Raw genomic sequence first — 21,393 nt, 5'->3', positions numbered from 1 at the left:
GGGGTTGTGGGTTTGTTACATGAGTGAGATGGAGTTGAAAAGGCTGCATTTCTAACGTCACTACGATGGAATTTGTTAAAATGTCCACTATGTCTTTTTCAAGTAAATCTAATGCCAAAGATCAGCAGCAATAAGTGCAGTCCAGTTGTCAGGTAGCCAACTAAGGAAGCCTTGGAAGAGTCCGTCTGATATTGCCATCTCTCCTTGGGTTAAATGGCTGAGGCGTTGGGGTCGTATCGACGTTTCTTCACATTTCTTTCGTGGAGACAAGAAACAGGAGTCAGTATTTTATATAATCAAATCTATAACACAGCTAGTGCAACCTGGACAAGCAAGCACACTCATCTCTTCAGATTAGTAGACAGATAAGTAAAATGCCACAAACAGTTATTTATCTATTGGTATATTAAAGAGCTGAAAAATAAACATATTCTTTGATGACTTCACAAAATACTGAAGACAATGATGTGAGGAAAGGCTGGTCCATGTTGAGCTGGGTGAGCTTTGACTGCAACAAGGCAGTCTGAGGGTTTTATATTCACAAACCTTTACATCCCAATTGATAATATTTGACGGTAAACAAATATTAATTTCATTCAGGATCCATTCCCCTTTGAGTATTATTTGTGACACTGAGCTTTGGATAGAAGTCACCTCAATGACACTGAGGAAAGCACTTTATCTGTGGACCTAATGGACACTTTCAAATGAGCTAATAAATCATTTTGAAGGTTTATGAACATAAATCTCCTCTGTTGTCCTCTTGCAGACAACTGCCGACCAGCTTGTGCGTGCAACATCAGTTTACAAGGTGAAGAAGTGTAGGAGACATGTCTCATTACCAGTTTTGATGGGAAAGAAATTAGTTCCACTCAAAACATAACCATCTGGGAGGAAAGAGCTAACATAAAATATATATAAACTCTATATACAGGAGGGAAAGAGGGGACAACCACAGAAACAACAACCAGAGCAGCAGCAGCGGCAGCAGCAGCAACAATATCTACTACCACAACAGTGGGACGACAAGGAAGACGACAATAGGAGTGATGCATAACCTCCCCGTACTGTGGCTTGTTGTGGGGCTTCTATCACTCTCATGCACCTGTTCCAATAGTAGGCCAGTTGAAGGTGGCACTATTGCTGTGCGTGGTTCATGCAGTGCAATGCGCCGTGTCTGTACCAGGTCTGTGAAGCAGGCAGCAATGGCAGCTGGTGTGGGCGGGGTCCGAGAGTCCTGCTCTGTTCTAGGGTGGAGCCTGGCCATCTTAGGTGGGTGTGGCCAGCCATGGCACAAAGGCTGCGGCCAACAAAAAGGGTCCTGGCCTCTGTCTCTGTGTCGCTCTCACACTTCCATTTTAAGTCTCAACCTCAAACAATAACGGACTGAGAAAAAGATCACGGAGGTGATGAGAGCACGACAACCCTGGACCAGATCATCACCTATGGGTCTGGCTCAGCCTTTGTGCAATGAACTGACCTCCTCCAAATAAACAAGTCAACATGCAAAAAAAATGATTCTTATGCTGTTCACTTTCTTTCTTTGTGTTTTTGGTGAAAACCATGATGCTTCGCTACTTGGCATGCTTTGGTGGCTGCAGGATTGTATTTCTCAGTTATTTCTTAGTCCTATTTAGATTAAAATGTGTAACACCCCTGTTGCTCAAGACAGCAGGCTAATCAGCGGTAGATTATCATTTATCAACCTATTGTACTAGCAAGTACATTTCCTTGCTATGCAGGGAGGAGTTAGAGGCCTATCTTTGGATTTCAGAGGGGAATACTTACTTATTAATACAAGCATACACAAGTTTTCAAAAATAAATATTTAGCTATGAGTATTCTTTCCCCTCTTTCATGAAGACTGAACATGCACGTCAAGCTTTGAGCTCTGCCCGTCCAATCAGTTTGAGGTTCTACTACAGATGGACAGACGACCCCCACATGGAGCCCAGTGTCTAAAAGAGAAATCACCCTTTACACATCCTTAAGTTGAGCAGTTCAAATGCATGTTAAGCGTGTGTTTTTGTGTCCACCCTGGAGTCCGTATTCTGTAGCAGGAGCTCAAATCCTGGTGTCTAGAAGCAGCAGGGATGCTAGAGTTACAGCAGGAGAGGCATGCGGCGTGTTGCTTACTTAAAGCCCCATCCAGTCCCCCCCAGCACTATGGCAGCCACAAGGATGGCTCCGGCGATGGAGCCTATTATTAGATTGGTGGCACTAGGACCTGTAAAAGGTTATGGGGAAAAAGACATGAGTTTCTATACTCACTAAGTATAAATAACATGGAACTACACAATGAGGATTTCACATGGAACAGAAAACATAACCATAAGTACTGTTACAGTAAAATGACTCTTAGTTTTGCATGCCCCCTTCAGTGTGTATTATGAAGTTTATAAAGTAGAGGCCCTGGGATTTTCTTTTAACATGTATCTGGTGTCAGTTGAAGTAGTGATTATCAGTGTTTGTTAGTCTGTTAAAGTTGTGTAGAAGACTAGACCATGGGTGTCCATCACTATAAAGGTTGAATCAAACAGGTTATATGTATATGTGGTATGAGCAGGAACAAATTCTTTTTCGGGGTCCCAGTCACCACACAGCCTACCACTGACTGACAAGCCAGGTCACTAACTGGACACTTCTCAGGACTGTTTTCTGTCTAAATGCCCCACATGCCCCAGAAAGGAGAGGATCACAGGAGCAACCACATAACGACTAAGAATTAGAGAAGGAAAAAAGGGACAATAAGAAGAAGAGGGAGGATGGAGAAAGAGGAAACATCAGGAAGAGAGGGGGAGGAGGAGGAGGAGGAATCCATCAATCAATCACACGACACTGAAAACATCCAATCACATGACAATTATATGGTCATCACCAACACACAAGAAAACACAAAGCCACCGGGACGCACACACGGGCTCAGGCCGGCTCACGAGACCGCCCGCACACTGAGGCACCACTATGAGAGGAAGAGCTGTGAAAGGGTTAAAAATGCTTACTCTATTCCCCACCCTGTGCCTCCAAAAATCACCCCCAGGGCCAGAATGGTCCCTGCTACTGCCCCTATCAGCCTGTTAGTGGCCACGCTCACTGTGTGGAGGGAAAAGGAGCATTATTACCACGCTGTCAAAAACAAACAGCAGGCTTCTGCTTCAGAGTCATGGATGAAGAGACAGGCTTCCCGCTGTGACGCTTACCGCTGTGACGCTTACCGCCCCCCCGATCGTCCCCCTGATGTCAAAGTATCAGGTGTACAGCTGGACTGTGTGTTCATTTCATCTTCTAAAACTAAACAAATGTTAACGCTGCTTTTATTTTCTCCTTCCGCCGCCATTTTACATGGAGTCTTTACGACCCCAGTACACCTGTGAAACTGCGCGCTGACTCAGATCTAACATAGTGACAGAGAATGAAATTGCAGTAATGCAGAACAATGTATACAGTGTATTAGTCAGCGTGCTAGGATAAATCAGTGCACATAAACATGAGTGTTATTCATTCTATCGGACGGCAGAGGTTGAAAAAGTTTGAAACCGACCCTTGGGTCCTTCGTCCTGAGTGGCCTCAGGCTCTTTAGGCGGGTCAGGCATGCTACAGTCTGTCCCCGCCCAGGTGGTGTCGCAGGTGCATGTAGCTTCATTGTTGCACACCTGCACAAATCAGACAGAAATAGATGAGCTGACGCGAGGAACAAAAGAGCTGTAAATAAAGGTGCTGACACACTGGGAGACTTTCTGGAAATCATCTCCATTGTTTATCCACAGTTAACAGGCTCCTACAAGGAGTGCTGCAGGAATCAGACAAAATCTGTAAAAATATTGAATAATGAAAAGTTAGATAACAAAAAAGTGTATTGTTAATATCATTGTACATTATTGAAGAAGTGTGACAATGCCAGGGTGCTTGTATTGTGCATGATGGACAGTTACATTATAGTAAGCGAGCTGAGTTTGCATTATGCTGATGTCTGAAGGAAGGAATGTCCATAATTGATTGTACAGCCGAGTTAAAGGTAAAATGAGCACGATTTGTCTGTTGTGGTTTGTAAGCACATAATTCAAAGATGGACCATCCTCCCCGGCTCAATAAGGTAATGTTGCTCTCCAGCAGCTGAAAGCCAACCGCAGATTCTATGTTTAGGATCAAGCTTTGACCAACACAATATTTGCGCTTTTCTTTGGAGACTATTTCCAAGGCTCTCTTGAAGGTGTGCTTAAAATCTAAATAAATACAAAATAAGACTTAGTTTCGCCTCAGCCGTTGTATGCCAAACAATCAGTCCTGTTGCAATTTACATCTATGTCTGACTAAAATGTTATCACCTTTTTATTTCTGTCTTATTAGACTTTAGTGTGAAATTGTCATAAGTAGCATATTCATTCCTAAATTATGGCAACAAAATAAAGTTACAGTGAGCTTGACCAGCAAAATCGAATAAATTCATCATTAAATCCGACTGACGTTTCTAAAACATGTGAAGAAAATCCCTCTACACGTTCGCAAGATGTTGCGTTCATGCGACGTGCAGACGTACAAACTGAAAACAAAATGCCTCAGGGCAGAAAATCCAGGAAGAGGGCAGGGTCTCTGAACTACACTTCTACTGGGTCACACATCAGGACTGAATAGGATGTTTTTGTATGAGTCTGTACATAGTTTTTGTTTTATGAAATCCTACTCACTGTGACTTTAAATTGTGTGTTGATTTTCTTTACTTTGCTTATGTATATACCATTACACGCACAAGGAAATGTCTTGTTAGTGTGTCAACCCATTAGCAATACTGTGAGTGTACAGCATGACTCACCCCATGGGCAGAGCACACCTGTCCATTAGGTCCAGTAGGGCAGATGCTCATGTTGAGAGACTGGATGGGTAGACACTTGCGGTCAAGGCACATCATGGACGGCCCACAGGGAGAACCATCCTCCACGTAGCCTAAATCTGTCTCATCATCCAAAAGGACATGGCCGCCACTGTGAGGAAAGATTGGAAGGAGGGAAAGGGAGAGAAAAATAAGGAAAATAGGGAAAGGGGGCAGAGAGAGAAGGAGAGAAAAGTCATACATGGAAGATTATACCAAAAGTGACAAAACGGGATGAGAGTAAACGGTCTCAAAGGGGCTTATTATATAGTACTCGTGTTTACCTGCAGTCTACCAGTCTGCCTTGATGGTTGAAGGAGGCTGGGGTGATTTCTCCTTTCATAATGCCGATGCGTGGGTTGCGGCCAATGTTGGAACAGAGAAGGTAACCGCAGAACACATCGCTGAAAAACACCACAGAGAGAAGTCTGTACAGAATCCTATTGTCCATTTTATATACATTTTGAGGTCCTAACACTCGACACGATTGAGTTCTATCATGATTGCTTTCGTTACTACCATAAAGGAAGTTATGTTTGTTTGTCTCTTTGGAAAAATATAAAAACTGCTGGCCAGATTTTCATGGAATGTAGTAGAAGGGCGTGGACAAAGGAAAGAACCCATCACATCAGGGCGTATATCTGAATCACGGGGTTGTGAAAAAGGAATGTTCTGTGACTGTACCCTACCCATTTATTTAGTTTTAATTAGTTAGTAGCACTGTTTCAAATGTCTCTAGAATTGTCTTTCATTAACTTTTTCATTGAACAAATCTGTTGTATAAATGTAGAAAGCATTTTCATGTTAAAAAGTGGCTCTGGTTTTCCTCATGGGTGTATTCAGAGAGCATTGCTGCCAAAACACGCAGCTGGAAATGAAAATGCGATGACAGAAAAAGCTCCAATTGCAAGTCTTTGGGCGAAGGCACTGATTATGAGATGACAGCTTAACACTGCAGCAACCCTGAAGTATATACAACTTGATGAAAAACATTTTATTGGAATGAGTAGCTTCCATCTTGTGGTCCAGAAATAGGTTCTTAAAATATATGAAATGCTTTTAGCGATTAAGTCTCTGAAAACAATGTTCCCTCTGTGGCCCTCTATTGGTTGATTTCAAAATAACATCACTTTCCTTCCTTGTCAGTAAAAAAACAAAGAAAGCCCATCCTCTGTTGAAATAGAAATCATTCTGACATGTACAGAGAAAATTCCATTGTTAATTTAATTTGTCTTAATTTGAAACTCACTGCTTGCTACACTGGATCCATTTGTCTCCATCCTTCCCACAGTTGCCCTTCTCTGTGCCCTCCGTGTTCAGCTTCTCGTAGCAGAACTTCTCCGAGCCTGCAGCCTCTGAAGGAAAGAAAGGAGGCGTTAATTGTCTGTTTAGATGTCTCTGTGTGATGATACTCTAACACTCACAACATAAGAGATAATGCGAGTCAAAATAATTGTTGATCTTACTTGACCCCCAGATGTATTTACACTGGCTTTCTCTGGTTTTGCACTCTCCGTTGAGGCAGCGGCCCTTCAGACAGAGAAAGAATGTTAATATATTTTCAGTCAGCTGCTCCAAAGCTGCTTTTCTGATTCATGTCTGCTGCTTTTCACCACTCTGCGTACCTGGTTAACCTGGCAGAGGTAGCCATCTTGTTTATGAAGATTGGGAGGGCACTGCAAACAGTTAAAACACAAGACTTCTCCTTAGCCATGCACATTGTCATAAACACGGAAGAACAAGGAATGAACAGTGTGAAACGGAAACAAATGTGCACAGTGCAACACAACAACACCTGTCCAGAGTCCCCAGAGCAGGTCTCTGAGATGTCACAGTCGTTCACATTATAGCGGCAGCTGTAACCTCGTGGATAGAACTGGTAAAAAAAAGAGAAGATAAAAGTCAGATTAAAAAAATAATAGCTGCTACAATATGTGATTTATAACAATAATGGCAATGCTATCAGTCAAATGAATCTTTAACTTTTAGTGACTGTGCCTTTCTGGCAAATAAATACAAGGAATATAAGTAAAGAGATTTGAAGAGAGCCTTTAACCATATTATCAACCAGATATCAGTGTTTTTTTTATAAGCATTGCTTATTGAGAACAAATGTCAACACTGATGCTTTTTTAAATCCACCTTTAACATGACCGTACATATATTGTAATTTACATGTAATTGGATTTTGTCATCTGATCTTCTTTAACTCTACTGTATATGCTTTTTACCTGAATGAAGTATGTTTTTAACTGTTTTGCATATTGGATTGATCATATTATTCTAGGATGCCCAAAGACATGTTAATTAAATGTAATAACTCTGCAAATGCTTTAAAGAAGTAGAAATGGAAATTATTTCAGTGATGCTGGATTAATTAAACAATATAATCCTATAAATAAATACTATATAAACATGTTGTGCCGTAGAAAAAAAGACCAAACTCATACCAGACATGTGTTATTGCAGCACGGGCCGTCACTGCAGTGCGCTCCGTTGGCGAGGGAACACTTCTTGCAGCAGTCCTTGTAGCACTCCTTAAAAAATAAACAGGAAGAGCTTCATCCATCTGAACAAACAACACGACAACAAACAGACCTGACTTTGTGAAGTTAAATAAACTCACTGCTCTCGCTCCACAGTCACACTCCTCTCCCACTTCCACAAAGCCATTTCCGCACTCTGTGGACTCGAACAGCTAACAGAAGGAGACAGGACAGTGTAAAGGATGGAGCTGGTGTCGAGGTTCAGGACAGGTGGGGACAACATGTGAGCGTCTTACCTTTGTTGGCCTGTTAAACAAACATGAGCCTCCACCTCTCAAAAGGAAGTCCTTGTAGTCTGTGATGCTGCATTTGGAGAATCTCCGTGGGTGTTGGACCCTGAAGAGAGAGAACATCAGGTGATAATTAACCAGAATTGTGAGGGAGGAAGCTTGGTCCAAAAGACTGTGGGATGCCATGTGTGTGATATATTGTCTTATAATATGCAATACTAATTCTTCACAGTGATAAGAGTTCAATTTAAGAGGTTTTAGACCTTTAACTCATATTATTTGATGGTTTTACCTTTTTTCGTGATCTTACTGTCTAATGTATTTAAGTACTCTGTACAAAGACAAATGTGTAATTTGTGATATTGGGCTATATAAATAAAATGTGATTGATTCATTGATAGGTTGACTCTCTAGCAATACATAATCATTCATATATTTCTAATAATGTGATCAATGCAACTTAGACCTGGATAGGAGGATAAAGTTTTTGCTTAAAGAAACGTTCCCATGATGAGATGATGATGCTGCTGTAGCTATGACAGTGTTTGCGAAAGATCTTTGTGATCTTCACAAAAAAACAAAAATGTGCACTTTTACTTAAAGAGTTTTAGAATGTCTCCAGACAAATACAAAACTTGACTGCCAAAAACAGGAAGATTAAAGAACTTTGTGAATGAAATGGAAGCCTTTTTTAAACCTTCTAAAGACACTAAATCCAATGCATTTTAGGACTTTTAAAGCACTGTAACAATACTGCCAGAATGTTATGGATCAGTTTGAATAAAAATCAGTTTGAATAAAAATGAGGCCACTAAAATCACAACTGATAACTTTAGGTGCAGAGGCAGCATAGACTTTTCCCCAATTCATCAACAACTAAGGATGTAAATAATACAAAAACATTGTGATCAGATACAGCACATTTTGTGCCAAAAGGACAATTCACAATTAAGATTTTAAAAAAGCATGAATGTATTGCCCACTGTAAAAGAGTTCCTGGTACATAACACTTTTTGATAATATCCTACTGATCCCGTCTACACCTTGCATTAATATGCAATCTGTATCAGGTGTTAATGATTAGTATTCTTTTAGTGACTGCGGGTTAACAGTTGTGTAACACTGCAAAACAAATGGGTTGACACTGGACAGAGATTTTTAATCAGAACATTAATTCTGCATTAATTCCAACCCTCCCTGTGCGGTGACTACATTATTAAATGACAGTAAACAAGCATCTGTAATTGTGCCACTTCCCCTCTCTTCTGTGTAAACGTGTGTGCGTGTGTCTCAGGGGTGTGTGAGGTATTACCCAGTGTCCTCCATTATGCAGCCAGCCCACGGGTCAACACAACCACATTCCTCTGCAAACAGGAAACAGAGGATGGAGAGCCACAGAAACAGAGAGTCAGAGAGATACACAGGTTTCCAATTCAAGGTTATATTATACACAATATATGAAATTGATTGTATTTCTACCTTAAAATATCAAAAATCATCAGATTTAATTGGTGGATTTAGCACCTGAATCCTTAAGCTTTCATCAGAGTATTTCTATTTTTCACTTCAACCTCTTCTCCAGCTCTGCCAGTTTTTTGGGGGCCATAAAATAATCCCTCTGATGGTTGAGTATCAAACATGGCAGCTGTTCGGCTCTGACTTTGCCTCATTAGGAACTGTGATCTTAAAGCTAATGGCATGAGTCATTCTTCTCAAGCCGGGCTGAAAATCTACTCTTGGACCACTTTTTCTCTCCATCTGTTAGGTCTGGCACAGAGAAGAGTTGACAGTTTGTCCCAGTCAAAATGCACTTTGCTGTTTCATAGGCAACATTTCCTGCTTTTAGTGATACGGTTATTTAAATTTCTAAACCTTAAATGACACTTTTTCTTAAGTGGATTACAGAAAAATGTACAGACCAATATTCAGGCAATTAATGTGCTTTTCAGAATGAACACAAAACCAAAAATATACTTATACTTATGCCTAGAGGGATCGAGGCATGCCAACAGCTTTGTTGTATATGCTGAAGTTGTAAGATTTAAACGGTCATGCCAATGACTTTCAGATGTCAAAGCAAAGATCCAGAACAAAGATGCCTCAGGTCAAACCACAGACCTCTCTGTGGACAGTTTAATTGAGACCCTTTGTCTACCGAACATTAAAAAAGTTGAAAAAAAAACGTCCAAAGTCTTAGTTCATAGCATCATAAATCCTTTGGCGGACCCCTTTGTCTTTTGTCCTCAGTAACTCCCAATAGAACTATCTGCTAAGTCGTATACAACAAGAGGAAAACATGTTTTTTGTCATTTTAATGATGGGAACGTTGTGATTTTGGCTCTGAATAGTCTGACATCCCTACGTTCTTTTAAACTAGCTAAAACGTGACATTGTGTGTGTTCATGTGTACTTCTCTTCGATGGGGGGTCCCACTGGATGCCCAGGTTCTGAGCCAGGCTCTGGGATAGAGACCCCGCCATGGACCAGGTGCTGCCATACTGTGGACACAGCAGAGGCGCGAGATTATTCACCTGCAGTCACTCTCTATGATACAGATACAGTGTTTAAGAGCAAATCTACCTCGTTGACGCCTACTCCTCGGCTCCCAGAACACATGCCTCCAAAGTATGCTGCGCTGCTCCTGCGGTAGTGGAAGGTCACATTTCTACAGAAATAAAAGGAAAACAAAAAGGCAGACATGAACAACAGATGAAAAGATAAAAAACATCACAGAAGATTCAAAAAGTGAGATGTACAAATGTGCTCCTGAAGACACAGCAAAACAACCAAAATACACTTCCATCAGAGAAAAAACCAATGGAAACGAATTGATATCTAACATTTATCTGTTCTTTGTGTTTATATTTAAAAATAGCACATAACAGAAATCAAAGAAAACATAACATTCAAAAGGATATGCAGAAAAAGCTTATTTTATTATGAATTTAATCCGAGTAATACAAAATGTGCAATGTTAAAAGGGTAGATGTAATAAACTAAGGGTTACGCGTTCACTATGTCACTCAGTATTTCTGTTGTATGTTGTATGAAGTAAGGACAATGCAAAGACATTACGGTAAGTGAAAATTAATAACTTACGAGAAGAGGTGCACAGCGTCGGCATGGTGCTTGATGCTCTGCTGCCGGTACTTGGAGAAATCCCGCAGCATCTCCAGCGGCCTCACGCTGACGGGGATCTGGTCCTTGTCCGTCCAGATCTCCACGGCAACGAGCACCACGCGTGTGTGAAGTTGCTCTTTGAAGATCTGCCATTGAAGCGTGCAGTGAATGCCAGAATTATAAAGGCAGGGAGAGAGGATAGAGAATGAAAGTGGCAACAGGGAAAGGAGAACAACGCTGGGTGTGAATATTAATCTGGGGATGCAGCACTCTGGGAAAAAGGAGGACAGGGTGTGTTAATGCATGTGACAAGAACACAGAGCAAACACCTTCACAATACAAAGATTAACACATACGAAAAGACAACTTTTGGGTCGACTCAGGGTTAGAAAGATGTACTCCATTATGAAACACAAGGCTGTCTTCAGCTGTACTAGTAATACATCAGCAAAACAATTACAAAATGTAACTTATGCTATGTGCTAAAGCATCAGTATTAATAGTAAGCCAATAGTTTGATCTATATAATAATATAACTCTCTGAATAGGAACATTCTGGCCAACAAGTACTTTTTCTTTAAAACAAATACTTATTATATTTGACTTAAATTATGTTGTTAATCAAGTGAACATCTGATACACGGGACTTGTTCATGGAGAAGAGTATTTCTACAGAGTGGGATTACTACTTTGCTTAAGTTAAATGTAGGCATACTTCTTCCAGCGCTGTGGATATAAGCACTGTGAAGCTTTAAGCTAAATGCTAACATAATCATGCTAATATCCTCATAATCACAATGAAGTGCAAAAGTTCTATTATGGTTACATTTCAACATATTATTTTAGTGATTTAAGTTATTTTGCGTTTCCCAGAGCCAACTCATTTTTTGTATGTACATTCTTAGTGATTGTATATAAAAAGAAATTAAGACTTTACTTACAGCATCCACAAAATTCACCACCGACTTGGCAAAATTCCTTGTGTGCTGTTTGGTCTTGTGTCGTTTATACTGCAGGCACAAAGAAATAGAACAAAGATAAATCAGCTGTACTGACTTAATGATGCTCACTAAATAAACTATTCTACATTCACTGGTCCCTCTTGTGGGAAAAAAAAGCAGTGTAGGTCCTAAAATATAAATGAGTTGTTTTAATTGATAAAACGGACAAGTCAAATCAAGCAATCTGATTGGTTCTTAGCCTACTGAGCGTATACCACGGGTAGAATTGTAAGTTACTTTTCACAACAAGTCAGTATCCCTCCGCGCCTGAGAAAAACAGTATACAGTTGGGCTGAAAAGCAAACTGCCTGCTTCGCGTCAGGCCGAATCACGCCCCTTAGCTGTGATATAATGAGCATATACCACGGCCTGTCGTGAGCTATTGCTTAAATATACATATGAGAGATATGAGTATCATACCATACTGTGATCACTGACAATCATGATCTCCAAATACTTCATCTCCTCAAATACATTGCGAGGCATCTGCAAAACAAAAACATCGAACCATTTAATGTCATGCAAAGTTATTTAATTCATAAAAATTCAAGGCTGTGTTAAAGTTTGTCACAACAGTACATCAGGGTTAGCTTAGAGGACAGACTTACTGCTCGCTTTTTCCTGCGCTTCAGCCAGGACAAGTCATCCAGTTCTGAGAAGAGCTGCTCCTCCTGCTCAACTACGAACAAACACAAAAACACAGTGACATTATGATGTATTTACAACTGGGTTTGCCTCTTTCGTGAGTTCAAGGCCACAGGGATTTGTTTTTATTATGCTCCAACCCAGAAAATCCCAAAGGGTTTTCCTGAATTGCCCCTTTAGTGCTGTGTTAAATCACGGTGCAGATGCTAGGCTGGAGTCATTCAACTTGGCAAACATTGTAGGAGGCAACAAACACCACCACTGTAAAATAAATTAAAGCAAATTCTCCAGGTGTTATTCCCTTTGTGACTTATCCAAAGTACACATTATAAAACGTTAAACTGAAACAATCATTGAATTTGTTTTAAAGTTCTATTACTACAACCTCAGAGATTAGTACTGCTACCTTACTTGTGAGCTTTGTGGTGGACTATCATAAGCGGAAATTAAAGTCAGGGTCATTTGAAATGTGGCGACAGTGAAGGAAACACTCACCCTGTTCCTCTACATCATTATTCCACTGAATAGAGGCTGTTCTTCTTAGTTTGTGAGGCCTTGCAGCTGTATCCTGCAGGGCGAGAACAACATGTGTAAATTGCTGAGAGATTGATCAGAAATCCAAAACTGCTTGATATGAGGTTACAGCCTGAGAATGTTAGATACGTTTAGCATTAAGACAGAAAACAGGGGAAACAGGTAACCTGGTATCGTCTCAAATTGACAAATCCACAAAGCAGCATTTGTGGATTATAGGCATCTTGTTACTTTATTGGATGTTATCTCTGCTAGAAAATGTTTCTGTTTTTTTAAACCAGGAACTGGTATCCAGACTAGATAGTTCCCTCTACTTTAAGTCTCTATGCCAACTGGCTGCTGCCTGTAGCTTCATATTTACCCAACAGATATTAAAATGTTTTCTCACCTAACTCTTCAGGACAGTGAACAAGCATATTCCACAAAAAGTATATATAAATATTGCAAAATGTACTGCTATTCACATATGAAGAGTTTAGCTTCATGTGATGCCTTACAGTTAAGTTTGTTGGACATCAGTTTGATGAGATTTTAGATAAACTTGAAATACTACGATGCATAGTGAAGTCATAAATACCCTTATTACTGTTCTGATATTGATATCAACTAGATTACCCAGTTCTACAACTGAAACTAATACAAAACAACAATAACAAGACTCAACATAACCACATGTCCAATGCATTAAGATAAGATAACATTAAAACAGAATTATGAATACTAGAACGTGAGAAAATGTACTTGACTACTTTGCTGGCCAGTGCTTCATTGTCTCATGTTATAGAAGTGATTAGCTTATCATCAGTAGAAAATCTAAAAATCAGTAAACAGCTGAGGCTTGTTTTTGCTTGCGAGGTGGAGGTGAGCAGATGGTAACCTTAGTGTGCTACATATTTAGTTTCTCTGCGTATGGAATAACTTACGATTGAATGAGTCTGCTGTAAGGGCTCAATTAGATACACGTAGACTCCATCGTCAAACATCCCGCTGCCGGGCAGAGAGAGTAAAAAAGAGAGAGAAAGAATTCGATAGTGAGTCAATAGGGGCTGAGGACCAGAGATGAGTGGATCCAGAAATATTCTGAACACGGCGAGGATTACACACAACACTGCTGTTCACTTACTGCAGCCCGTTGCAGGTAGATAAGGCCACATGGGAGTTATCGTTCCCTCTCACCTGGCCGTGGTAGTAACAGTGCTCACCGCCCTGAGGGAAGAAGACACAGTGCTCATGCAGCATCACAGAAAAACTCAGCTTTAACTTAAGCAGCAATCCTGGCAGCACCACACACAGAACTGAGCCTACAGTAATGATTCACCATTACATAGTGAATATGTCATATACTTTACTTAATGATCATGCGCTGGAATTTTCTAACATCTCAGAGGAGGTAACAGCTTGTTTCACAGATGCCGGCTTAGTACATTAGCAACGCATTTCTGCAGGAGGTCTTTGCTTGTTAAGATGTGAAGTTAAAACATTGCAAAGATGGGTCCTGGCACTATCAGTGACTCAGCTGTCAGATCCAGGCAGGTTGAGCAGAGGACATTCATCCCCCCTCTCTCTCTCTTTCTCTCTCTCTCTCTCTCTCTCTTCACCCATCCCACGCTGCACTGATACTGCAGAGGGCTTTCTCTCCCTTGTCATGTGACCAGAGCTCCAGCAGCAGGAGTCTGCAGGAGAGCAAAACCCTGCTGATTCAGCTACAGCTCGCCCAGCCCTGTTCCTGAATCAGCAGCAGCCGCAGCAGCCGGATCCAGCTCTCATTCCCAACCTGGTCCCCCCCACCACCCCCCCCTGCTTTCCATCTCCTCTTTCCTTCAGTTCTAGGAAAATCATGTACGATCACACTTTAATCAACCTACGCGAGTCCATCTATCAACCTACCTATCTCTTTTTGCTGTACAATTAGTTATTTGTCTTATTCTGCATACAAGATTGCCTTGGTGGTAGTTATGGGGATGACATGACAGTTGCTGATTTGATAACCAACTTTCAATAGGTTTGATGATAAGAGGTGAAACTGGACTTCAGGAAATCAGCACTCACATCTGTTCCTGTCTTTTTTTTCAAAGTCTATAACCTAAAGTGGAGACCAAGCATATTTGTGTCTTTTACATACCGTCAAACTTGCTTGACAGTGTAAAATAAAAACAGCAGCTGAAGAGAACAAAGACTCCAAAACAGCACAGATGTGTCCTGTACCATTTTAGTCACACAAAAAAAAATGTTACCTTAGAAAGAACAGGTTTCCCCGCCTCATAGTGGATCTCAACGTAATCGGAAGACAGCAAGTCACTGTAAAACACAGATTTGATTTGGTTAATGTGGACGGATGTGATGCAGCGACAATAAAAACAAGTCTGTCTGCTTTTACTTTCTGTGACTCACATATTGTGGTTTTCACTTAGCGGTGAGTAGTGCTTTGGTTGGCGTTTAAACAAGAACACTCATCACCACTGTGCCCGGATTAGCCTGCACAATCACTCCAATGGCTTTTCGATAGTGCTCAAAATACGTTAAATGTTGCCTAACCTCAGGAAAAATGATGACACACGATATACAATAAATACTGCTACAACAAGATGCGCAGTTCCCTCACAATTTTAGCAAAGTGGGCAGGAGTTAACCAAGTGAACCGAGAAGTTGAAACAATCATTTCGAAAACTACATTTTACAAGAATTCATGGACAGAACATGTTCCTCAAATGTCCCAAAATTGAGGAACAGCTCTCATAACAGGAAAAGAAAGAGATAATGTTTTCTAAAAAGCTACCAATGACACCTAATGTTGTAATGATTTCAAGGCCTCGGCTTCACCTTGAACACAGCGATCCTCCCGGCAGGTCCCTCTATCTGAGTCAGCGTCCCTCACCATTTATCACATTCAATCTGTTAGCCGACAGCTGACTTCAAGAGATTGCCATTTCTGCCACAATAGCGTTTTTTCCCCAGAGTAACCTTGCAAAAAAAAAAAAAAACTCCTCCTCTCCATGGACATGTAGTGTCATCACAGCAACAACAAAAAAGGTGTAAAACAGATAGAAGTGATGGATCTAGTGCTGTAACACCAGCAGAGTGACATTTGTGAGTGATGCTCGGCAGCATGTGAGCCGGAAGTGCACCATTATGAGAGGAGAGTCCAGGTATGAGCGCCGTCTGTGAGAGATTCCTGAGTGAGGGGCTATTAATAGGGAAACAGATGAGGCAGGGCCAGGAGAGTGGGCCACACTTAAGCGTGTATCGGTGTTCGTATGAGTGTGTGAGTGGGAAGCACTGCAGAGCATGGAGGAGTAAAGGCACTACGAGTGAAACGAAGTGTGTGTGCGTTTAAAATGCATGTGAACGTGTGAGGAGACCATGAGAATCAAGCCCTGGACTGAGGTCTCTCAGTTCACGGGAGACTGCAGCAGCGAGACAGAGGCGAGGCCCAGAAAAACTGCAAGAGGTTCCTTCGTCTGACGCCAGATCAAATGCAGTAGTGACACTTAATAATGTTCGTTACTCCAACACATGTAAATAATTAGTCTAGATAAATATAGATGCTCGGAAGAAGTAGTTTTCCCTTCTGTTTCAATTATATCAATTTATTTCAATTGACTTGTCTTTAAGTGGAAAGAAACGGCCACCTTGATTTGCAATCCAGGTACAGTAAAAGGTGAGTAGATAAAGTAGCACTCATTGGCAGGTTGTATCTATATTTAGATCGGTATTGTCGCAGCTACAACACCAAGCAGAAATCAAACCCCTGTTCTCACACAAAAAAGGCACACACTGTGTTAGCTCATGTATCTCACAGATAACCTACAGAACAAGCAAACAGCTGGGAATCAAGGTCACACTTTCAACCCTCTCTACTGCTGCTGCAAAGAGTTGCTCCTCTGTTAAGTGGGGATCATTGGATGTGTGGAAAATGTACAGGACAACATCTTTTAGACATGATGTGTGAATGTGTGGGATGGGAGTGACATGGCAAGGGTTACGTTGTACATGTATCTTTCTCCATGCTACTTCACGTAAGCTGCAATCATTACATGGACACTAGAAAGTGTGACTGTATTCACTCTGCTTATATTCCTTTAAAAACCTCCCTGAATTCCTGGAGTATCTCCTATATTATCTAACCTTGTACAGTTACACAATAACACACACTTCACTGCGGATAGTTGCTTGCTGATATCTGCACTTCGGTGGCATTGAAATAACACTCAAACTACTTAAATAGATAGCAAAGCATCCAGAGTAATTTCCTTTCAACACTGTGTTACTACAGCTATTAGCAAGAACCAAAATGTCCAACCCAGTAAAACCTTCCATAATTACTTTTGTTTGCTGAAGTGATCATATTTCAAACTTAAATAAAGCAACCAGACACAGAATGCCAGCAAGTAGATAACAAAAAAAACAGCATTCCACCATGCAGATAATATAAATGTACAATATTATGTTACAGAATCCAGCTTGGAATCACATTAAAGGACAATAAGCATTTTAAAGTCCTTGTACACATGAACATTAAGCCTTCACACATGTAGACCGGCTATTTTGAGAAGGCGGCAAATCAATAGCATCGAGTGTCCAAGAGCATCGTGTCTCCAAACGGGACAGTGATCAAACACCACAGACTAACTTTCTCTCTGCAGCTTCTGATGCAAACCGATTAAACCTCATTAAAGATGAATATTTGTGTTTCCAGATCTTTTTCTCAAATAGTCCTAGTAGTCTGGATGCTGAAATAAAATACCTTTAGCACTCTGGAAATGAGGATTCTAGAAACTAGGGCGCTGACCTATTCAATTACAGTTTCCATGATTACATTATCGTCGACCGGCGCTGCATTAATCACTGATCTGACATATAATAGTACGTATCATTTACAAACGTCATCTACAGATGGGAATCACAAGTGTCGTGTGTGTGATGCCCTAAGCCAGGTGTGTCAAACTCAATTTCATCGCGGGCCACATTAGCATTATGGTTGCACTCAAAGGGCCGGTTGTAACTATATAAGTATATAATATATATATATAAAATATCGATTATATTACATTATTGCCTCTGAATTGGATTATTATCGGATAGGGTAATAACTAACTACGTTTGAAAGCAGAAGTTCTAGATAAGTCTCTTCAGTGCGCATGTCACAAAATGAGATGCATTGTGGGACATGTAGTTTATGGGCAACCTGCTTCTGTAAAGTGGCATGTAACCGTATAATAAATGTATTATATTCTTTGCAAGCTCTTGCAGGCCACATAAAATGAAGTTGCGGGCCGGATTTGGCCCCCGGGCCTTGAGTTTGAAACCCCTGCAGCCTAAATGTAATTGTCGGCTATGAGGGTGTTGATCTTTCCATAGTAAAAAATGATGGTTGATATATTATGTTTGATGTTAGTTTGTACTTACTGGCATGCTTTTTGAATCTTTCTAATATCCAATCTAACTCTATTCTTAATAAGCGTACTAAAGCTCATATTAAGTTTACACTAGGCCTTCATTTAGTACAACTAAATAGCCTTGCGATAGGAGATACAATCCTAAATCACAGCTTTCATCATATGCATTTCTAAAAAGCTTTTTTACAGTATTTTTCTACAATATCCATATGGTGAGTCCAGGTGTGGATCTGTTGTGGCAGGAAGGTTTACACAGCTTCTCTTTAACCCCCTGATGAATGAAAATACTGACGTACTGCAATTTTCAACCATCTGCACATTACTGTCAACATGACCTTGACAGAGGATAGACGTTGTTGTAAAAAACAGATCAACCTCACTGTAACTTCAGCCACACATATGGACGTTTGTACTGATTAAAGAGAAGGTCCGGTTTATTTAATCGGTTTTCTTCTCGTAAATGTTGCTATTATGACTCTATGAGTGGTGCCAACTTTGCACTTGCCACATCTGTTGTAGATATTCAGGGAATTCATAATTTCACAACCATGTCTCTGAGTCAGATAGAAAAGTAAAAAAACGTGCTACAGTAGCCGCCTGTGCATGCGTAGGGGTCAACATCTGGAGTTTAGCTTTAATGACAACACCAGCTAACTACATCTAAAATCACAAGTTTTAGCTAACCTGAAACCATATGAACATGGTTACTAGGGATACTCATTTGTTGTTTTGGACTTAGATGACTATATTTTTAGTCGTACTTTTGAATGACAACATTGTAGACAAACACAACAGCCCTATAGTTACTGGATAAGATGAGATGGACTTACGTGTTCAATGCTAGATCCAGAGCAAATCTGGAGCCAAAGGCCTCTAACTGGAAACTGGCTTGAGCGAGGTGGACCGGCTGTAAAGGAGAGTTGTCATTAGAGGTGATGCAAAGTTTACGATTATGGTCGTCTACAAACTGAAAATCCTCTAGGGTCCACCTTCAACATCCTCCACAGTACAGTGCACTGATGACAGATGCATGGCAGATTGTAATGCAAAGTGGGAATGCTGGAAGAAAAGGTTTCCTTTAGCTTTAGCATGGTGGCTCTGGCATCCTTCCAGTTTATAAATGCATAAACCGTAATGTGCTGCTTCTTACTTCTAACTTCAAAGCCTTGGCCACACAGCATGCTATTAAGTGAAACACTCCTGCTATTGATTGCCAAGGTATTTCTAGGAAATAACTTCTGACCACATCCCAGTATCAATCACTCTCCCCCCACCCTTCCTTCTTGCTGACTTACCTGCCCGTCTGTGGCTTGGTCTTTGATCCGGGTGTCCAGGTCATGGTAAGTACTCTCTGAGTCCTCGTTTAGGTAGTATATCAAACGGGAGGGGTAGGTGATCACATGCTCTACTGCATGGTGGGTTGTGTTGTCTGTGGCAGGTGCTGCAGTTGCCTGTTGCTCTGGCGGGGCTGGCACTGCGTCCCATTCAACCTTGTCCCCTACTCCTTGAGAATCTGCAAGACAATTGCCACCGCACAGACATGAAAAACCTGACAAACACATACACAGCCAAATGTCATGCTTTATTCATGAAACGCATTGACAATAATGAGGAAAGTGGCCCTGGCTTCATTGCGATTCTTCAGGACACAGTTCAGGAAGATTGGTTACATGCTATCGTATACCGACAGTCAACCACATACGGTTGATTTACAATACAGAATATAAATAGCTTCATTTCAGTAAGGCTACTTGTGCATTGCCTAAGTCAAAAACTCTGCATCAGATGGATTAATGCAGTGTGTATTTTGCAATATAAATCCAAACAGCCTCAGACAACAATAGCATATAATACAATGCACCTAAAGTAAAAAAAAAACACTGTTAATTCACTGTGATACTTCAACATACTAAAAAGCACTATCTGTTTTAAGACCTCAACGATAGATGCTGAGATGCTGTAATCTGTCCCATGCACCATCACGCTGTAGATGCCGCATATTAAATCAAATATCGTTTTTTTGCGGGGGAACACGATGTTGTGCACCCGCAGTACATTTTCAGATGTTATTTTAGCCCGGCACATAAAGTGAAACGCCTATTTAATAAGATGAAAGTGAGCAAAAAAGAAAGCCAGCAGGCTATTGCAATACATACCGGATGACGCTAGTGATAGATGAAGCCAAGGCGAAAGGATGCTGACGAGCAAAGTGGCCAGAAATATCAAATGCATGATTCATATTTGATAACTGAAATATCTCATTATCAACACAACAACGCAGTATATAGCTTGCGGCCCATCGTGGCAGGGGAGGTGCCGTGCAGGGGGGGCTTCCTTCATGGATCCGGGAGGCACCGGGCTGCTGCTGCAGTAGCGGATGAGGAGGAGGAGGAGGGGGGGGGGAGCAGAAAGAAGGCGGTGGCCAGGCAGCTACTGGAAGTCCACCAACAGACTCCTCCTCGGTGGAACACAAACGTCCTTCCTCCCTCCTGGACCACAGGAGGCTCCTGCAGGTGACCTCGAGGAGACGGCTGTCAGTAAACATCGACCAGAAAACAAAACAGGAAATGACCCTCTCAGCTCCCTTCAGCCATAGGGATTTTTGTAGGGGTATCAGGAAAAAAACCTCTATAAAAATGTTTACATACATGCATACTACATGCATTCATACATACATACATACATACATACATACAGACAGACAGACAGACAGACAGACAGACAGACAGACAGACAGACAGACATACATACATACATACATACATACATACATACATACATACATACATACATACATACATACATACATACATACATACATACATACATACATACTATACATTGTACAATAATGAATTTGAATATTTAAGTTGTTCCTACTTTAACATCTGGGGAACAGACCTATGGGACAATTTTGACCTTTTCATATGTATCTTATGGGAGTCCAAGTCATTCTCGTCAGATAGAGTATTAGTGAGACAAATCACAAAACAGAACACCTTCTTCATATGCAGTAGAAGTTTATTTTTTATTTTATTAAATTGCAATCAAACA

General features: G+C 40.9%; 1 protein-coding gene across 3 annotated transcripts in view; it reads right to left on the bottom strand.

The window, feature by feature from the left end:
• Positions 1–20,723, bottom strand: part of LOC104947522 (disintegrin and metalloproteinase domain-containing protein 23) — a 22,279-nt gene extending 1,556 nt beyond the window's left edge. The window contains exons 1-26 of one of the 3 annotated variants that reach the window (XM_010773567.1): positions 20,496–20,723; positions 19,635–19,888; positions 19,170–19,246; positions 15,178–15,241; positions 14,067–14,149; positions 13,867–13,930; positions 12,905–12,977; positions 12,373–12,443; positions 12,185–12,250; positions 11,705–11,773; positions 10,743–10,909; positions 10,224–10,308; positions 10,054–10,141; positions 8,956–9,007; positions 7,650–7,749; positions 7,494–7,565; positions 7,318–7,404; positions 6,663–6,743; positions 6,493–6,543; positions 6,334–6,397; positions 6,117–6,222; positions 5,152–5,271; positions 4,811–4,979; positions 3,542–3,653; positions 2,137–2,227; positions 1–255 (exon numbers count right to left, since the gene is read on the bottom strand). The exon at positions 1–255 is cut by the window's left edge and continues 1,556 nt beyond it. In XM_010773567.1, the coding sequence (XP_010771869.1) occupies positions 210–255; positions 2,137–2,227; positions 3,542–3,653; positions 4,811–4,979; positions 5,152–5,271; positions 6,117–6,222; positions 6,334–6,397; positions 6,493–6,543; positions 6,663–6,743; positions 7,318–7,404; positions 7,494–7,565; positions 7,650–7,749; positions 8,956–9,007; positions 10,054–10,141; positions 10,224–10,308; positions 10,743–10,909; positions 11,705–11,773; positions 12,185–12,250; positions 12,373–12,443; positions 12,905–12,977; positions 13,867–13,930; positions 14,067–14,149; positions 15,178–15,241; positions 19,170–19,246; positions 19,635–19,888; positions 20,496–20,571 (2,388 nt within the window). In that variant the 5' untranslated portion in view covers positions 20,572–20,723 and the 3' untranslated portion in view covers positions 1–209. The remainder of the gene's footprint in view (positions 256–2,136; positions 2,228–3,541; positions 3,654–4,810; positions 4,980–5,151; positions 5,272–6,116; positions 6,223–6,333; positions 6,398–6,492; positions 6,544–6,662; positions 6,744–7,317; positions 7,405–7,493; positions 7,566–7,649; positions 7,750–8,955; positions 9,008–10,053; positions 10,142–10,223; positions 10,309–10,742; positions 10,910–11,704; positions 11,774–12,184; positions 12,251–12,372; positions 12,444–12,904; positions 12,978–13,866; positions 13,931–14,066; positions 14,150–15,177; positions 15,242–19,169; positions 19,247–19,634; positions 19,889–20,495) is intronic. The other 2 variants (XM_010773568.1, XM_010773569.1) reach the window with 2 other exon arrangements.
• Positions 20,724–21,393: the final 670 nt, after the last annotated feature.

The sequence above is a fragment of the Notothenia coriiceps genome, unplaced genomic scaffold (assembly GCF_000735185.1).
Source record: "Notothenia coriiceps isolate Sejong01 unplaced genomic scaffold, NC01 NC01_scaffold00012620, whole genome shotgun sequence".
NCBI lineage: Eukaryota > Metazoa > Chordata > Actinopteri > Perciformes > Nototheniidae > Notothenia > Notothenia coriiceps.
Note: the sequence above shows the minus strand (reverse complement) of the source record. Positions and strands in the feature narration are given on the sequence as shown.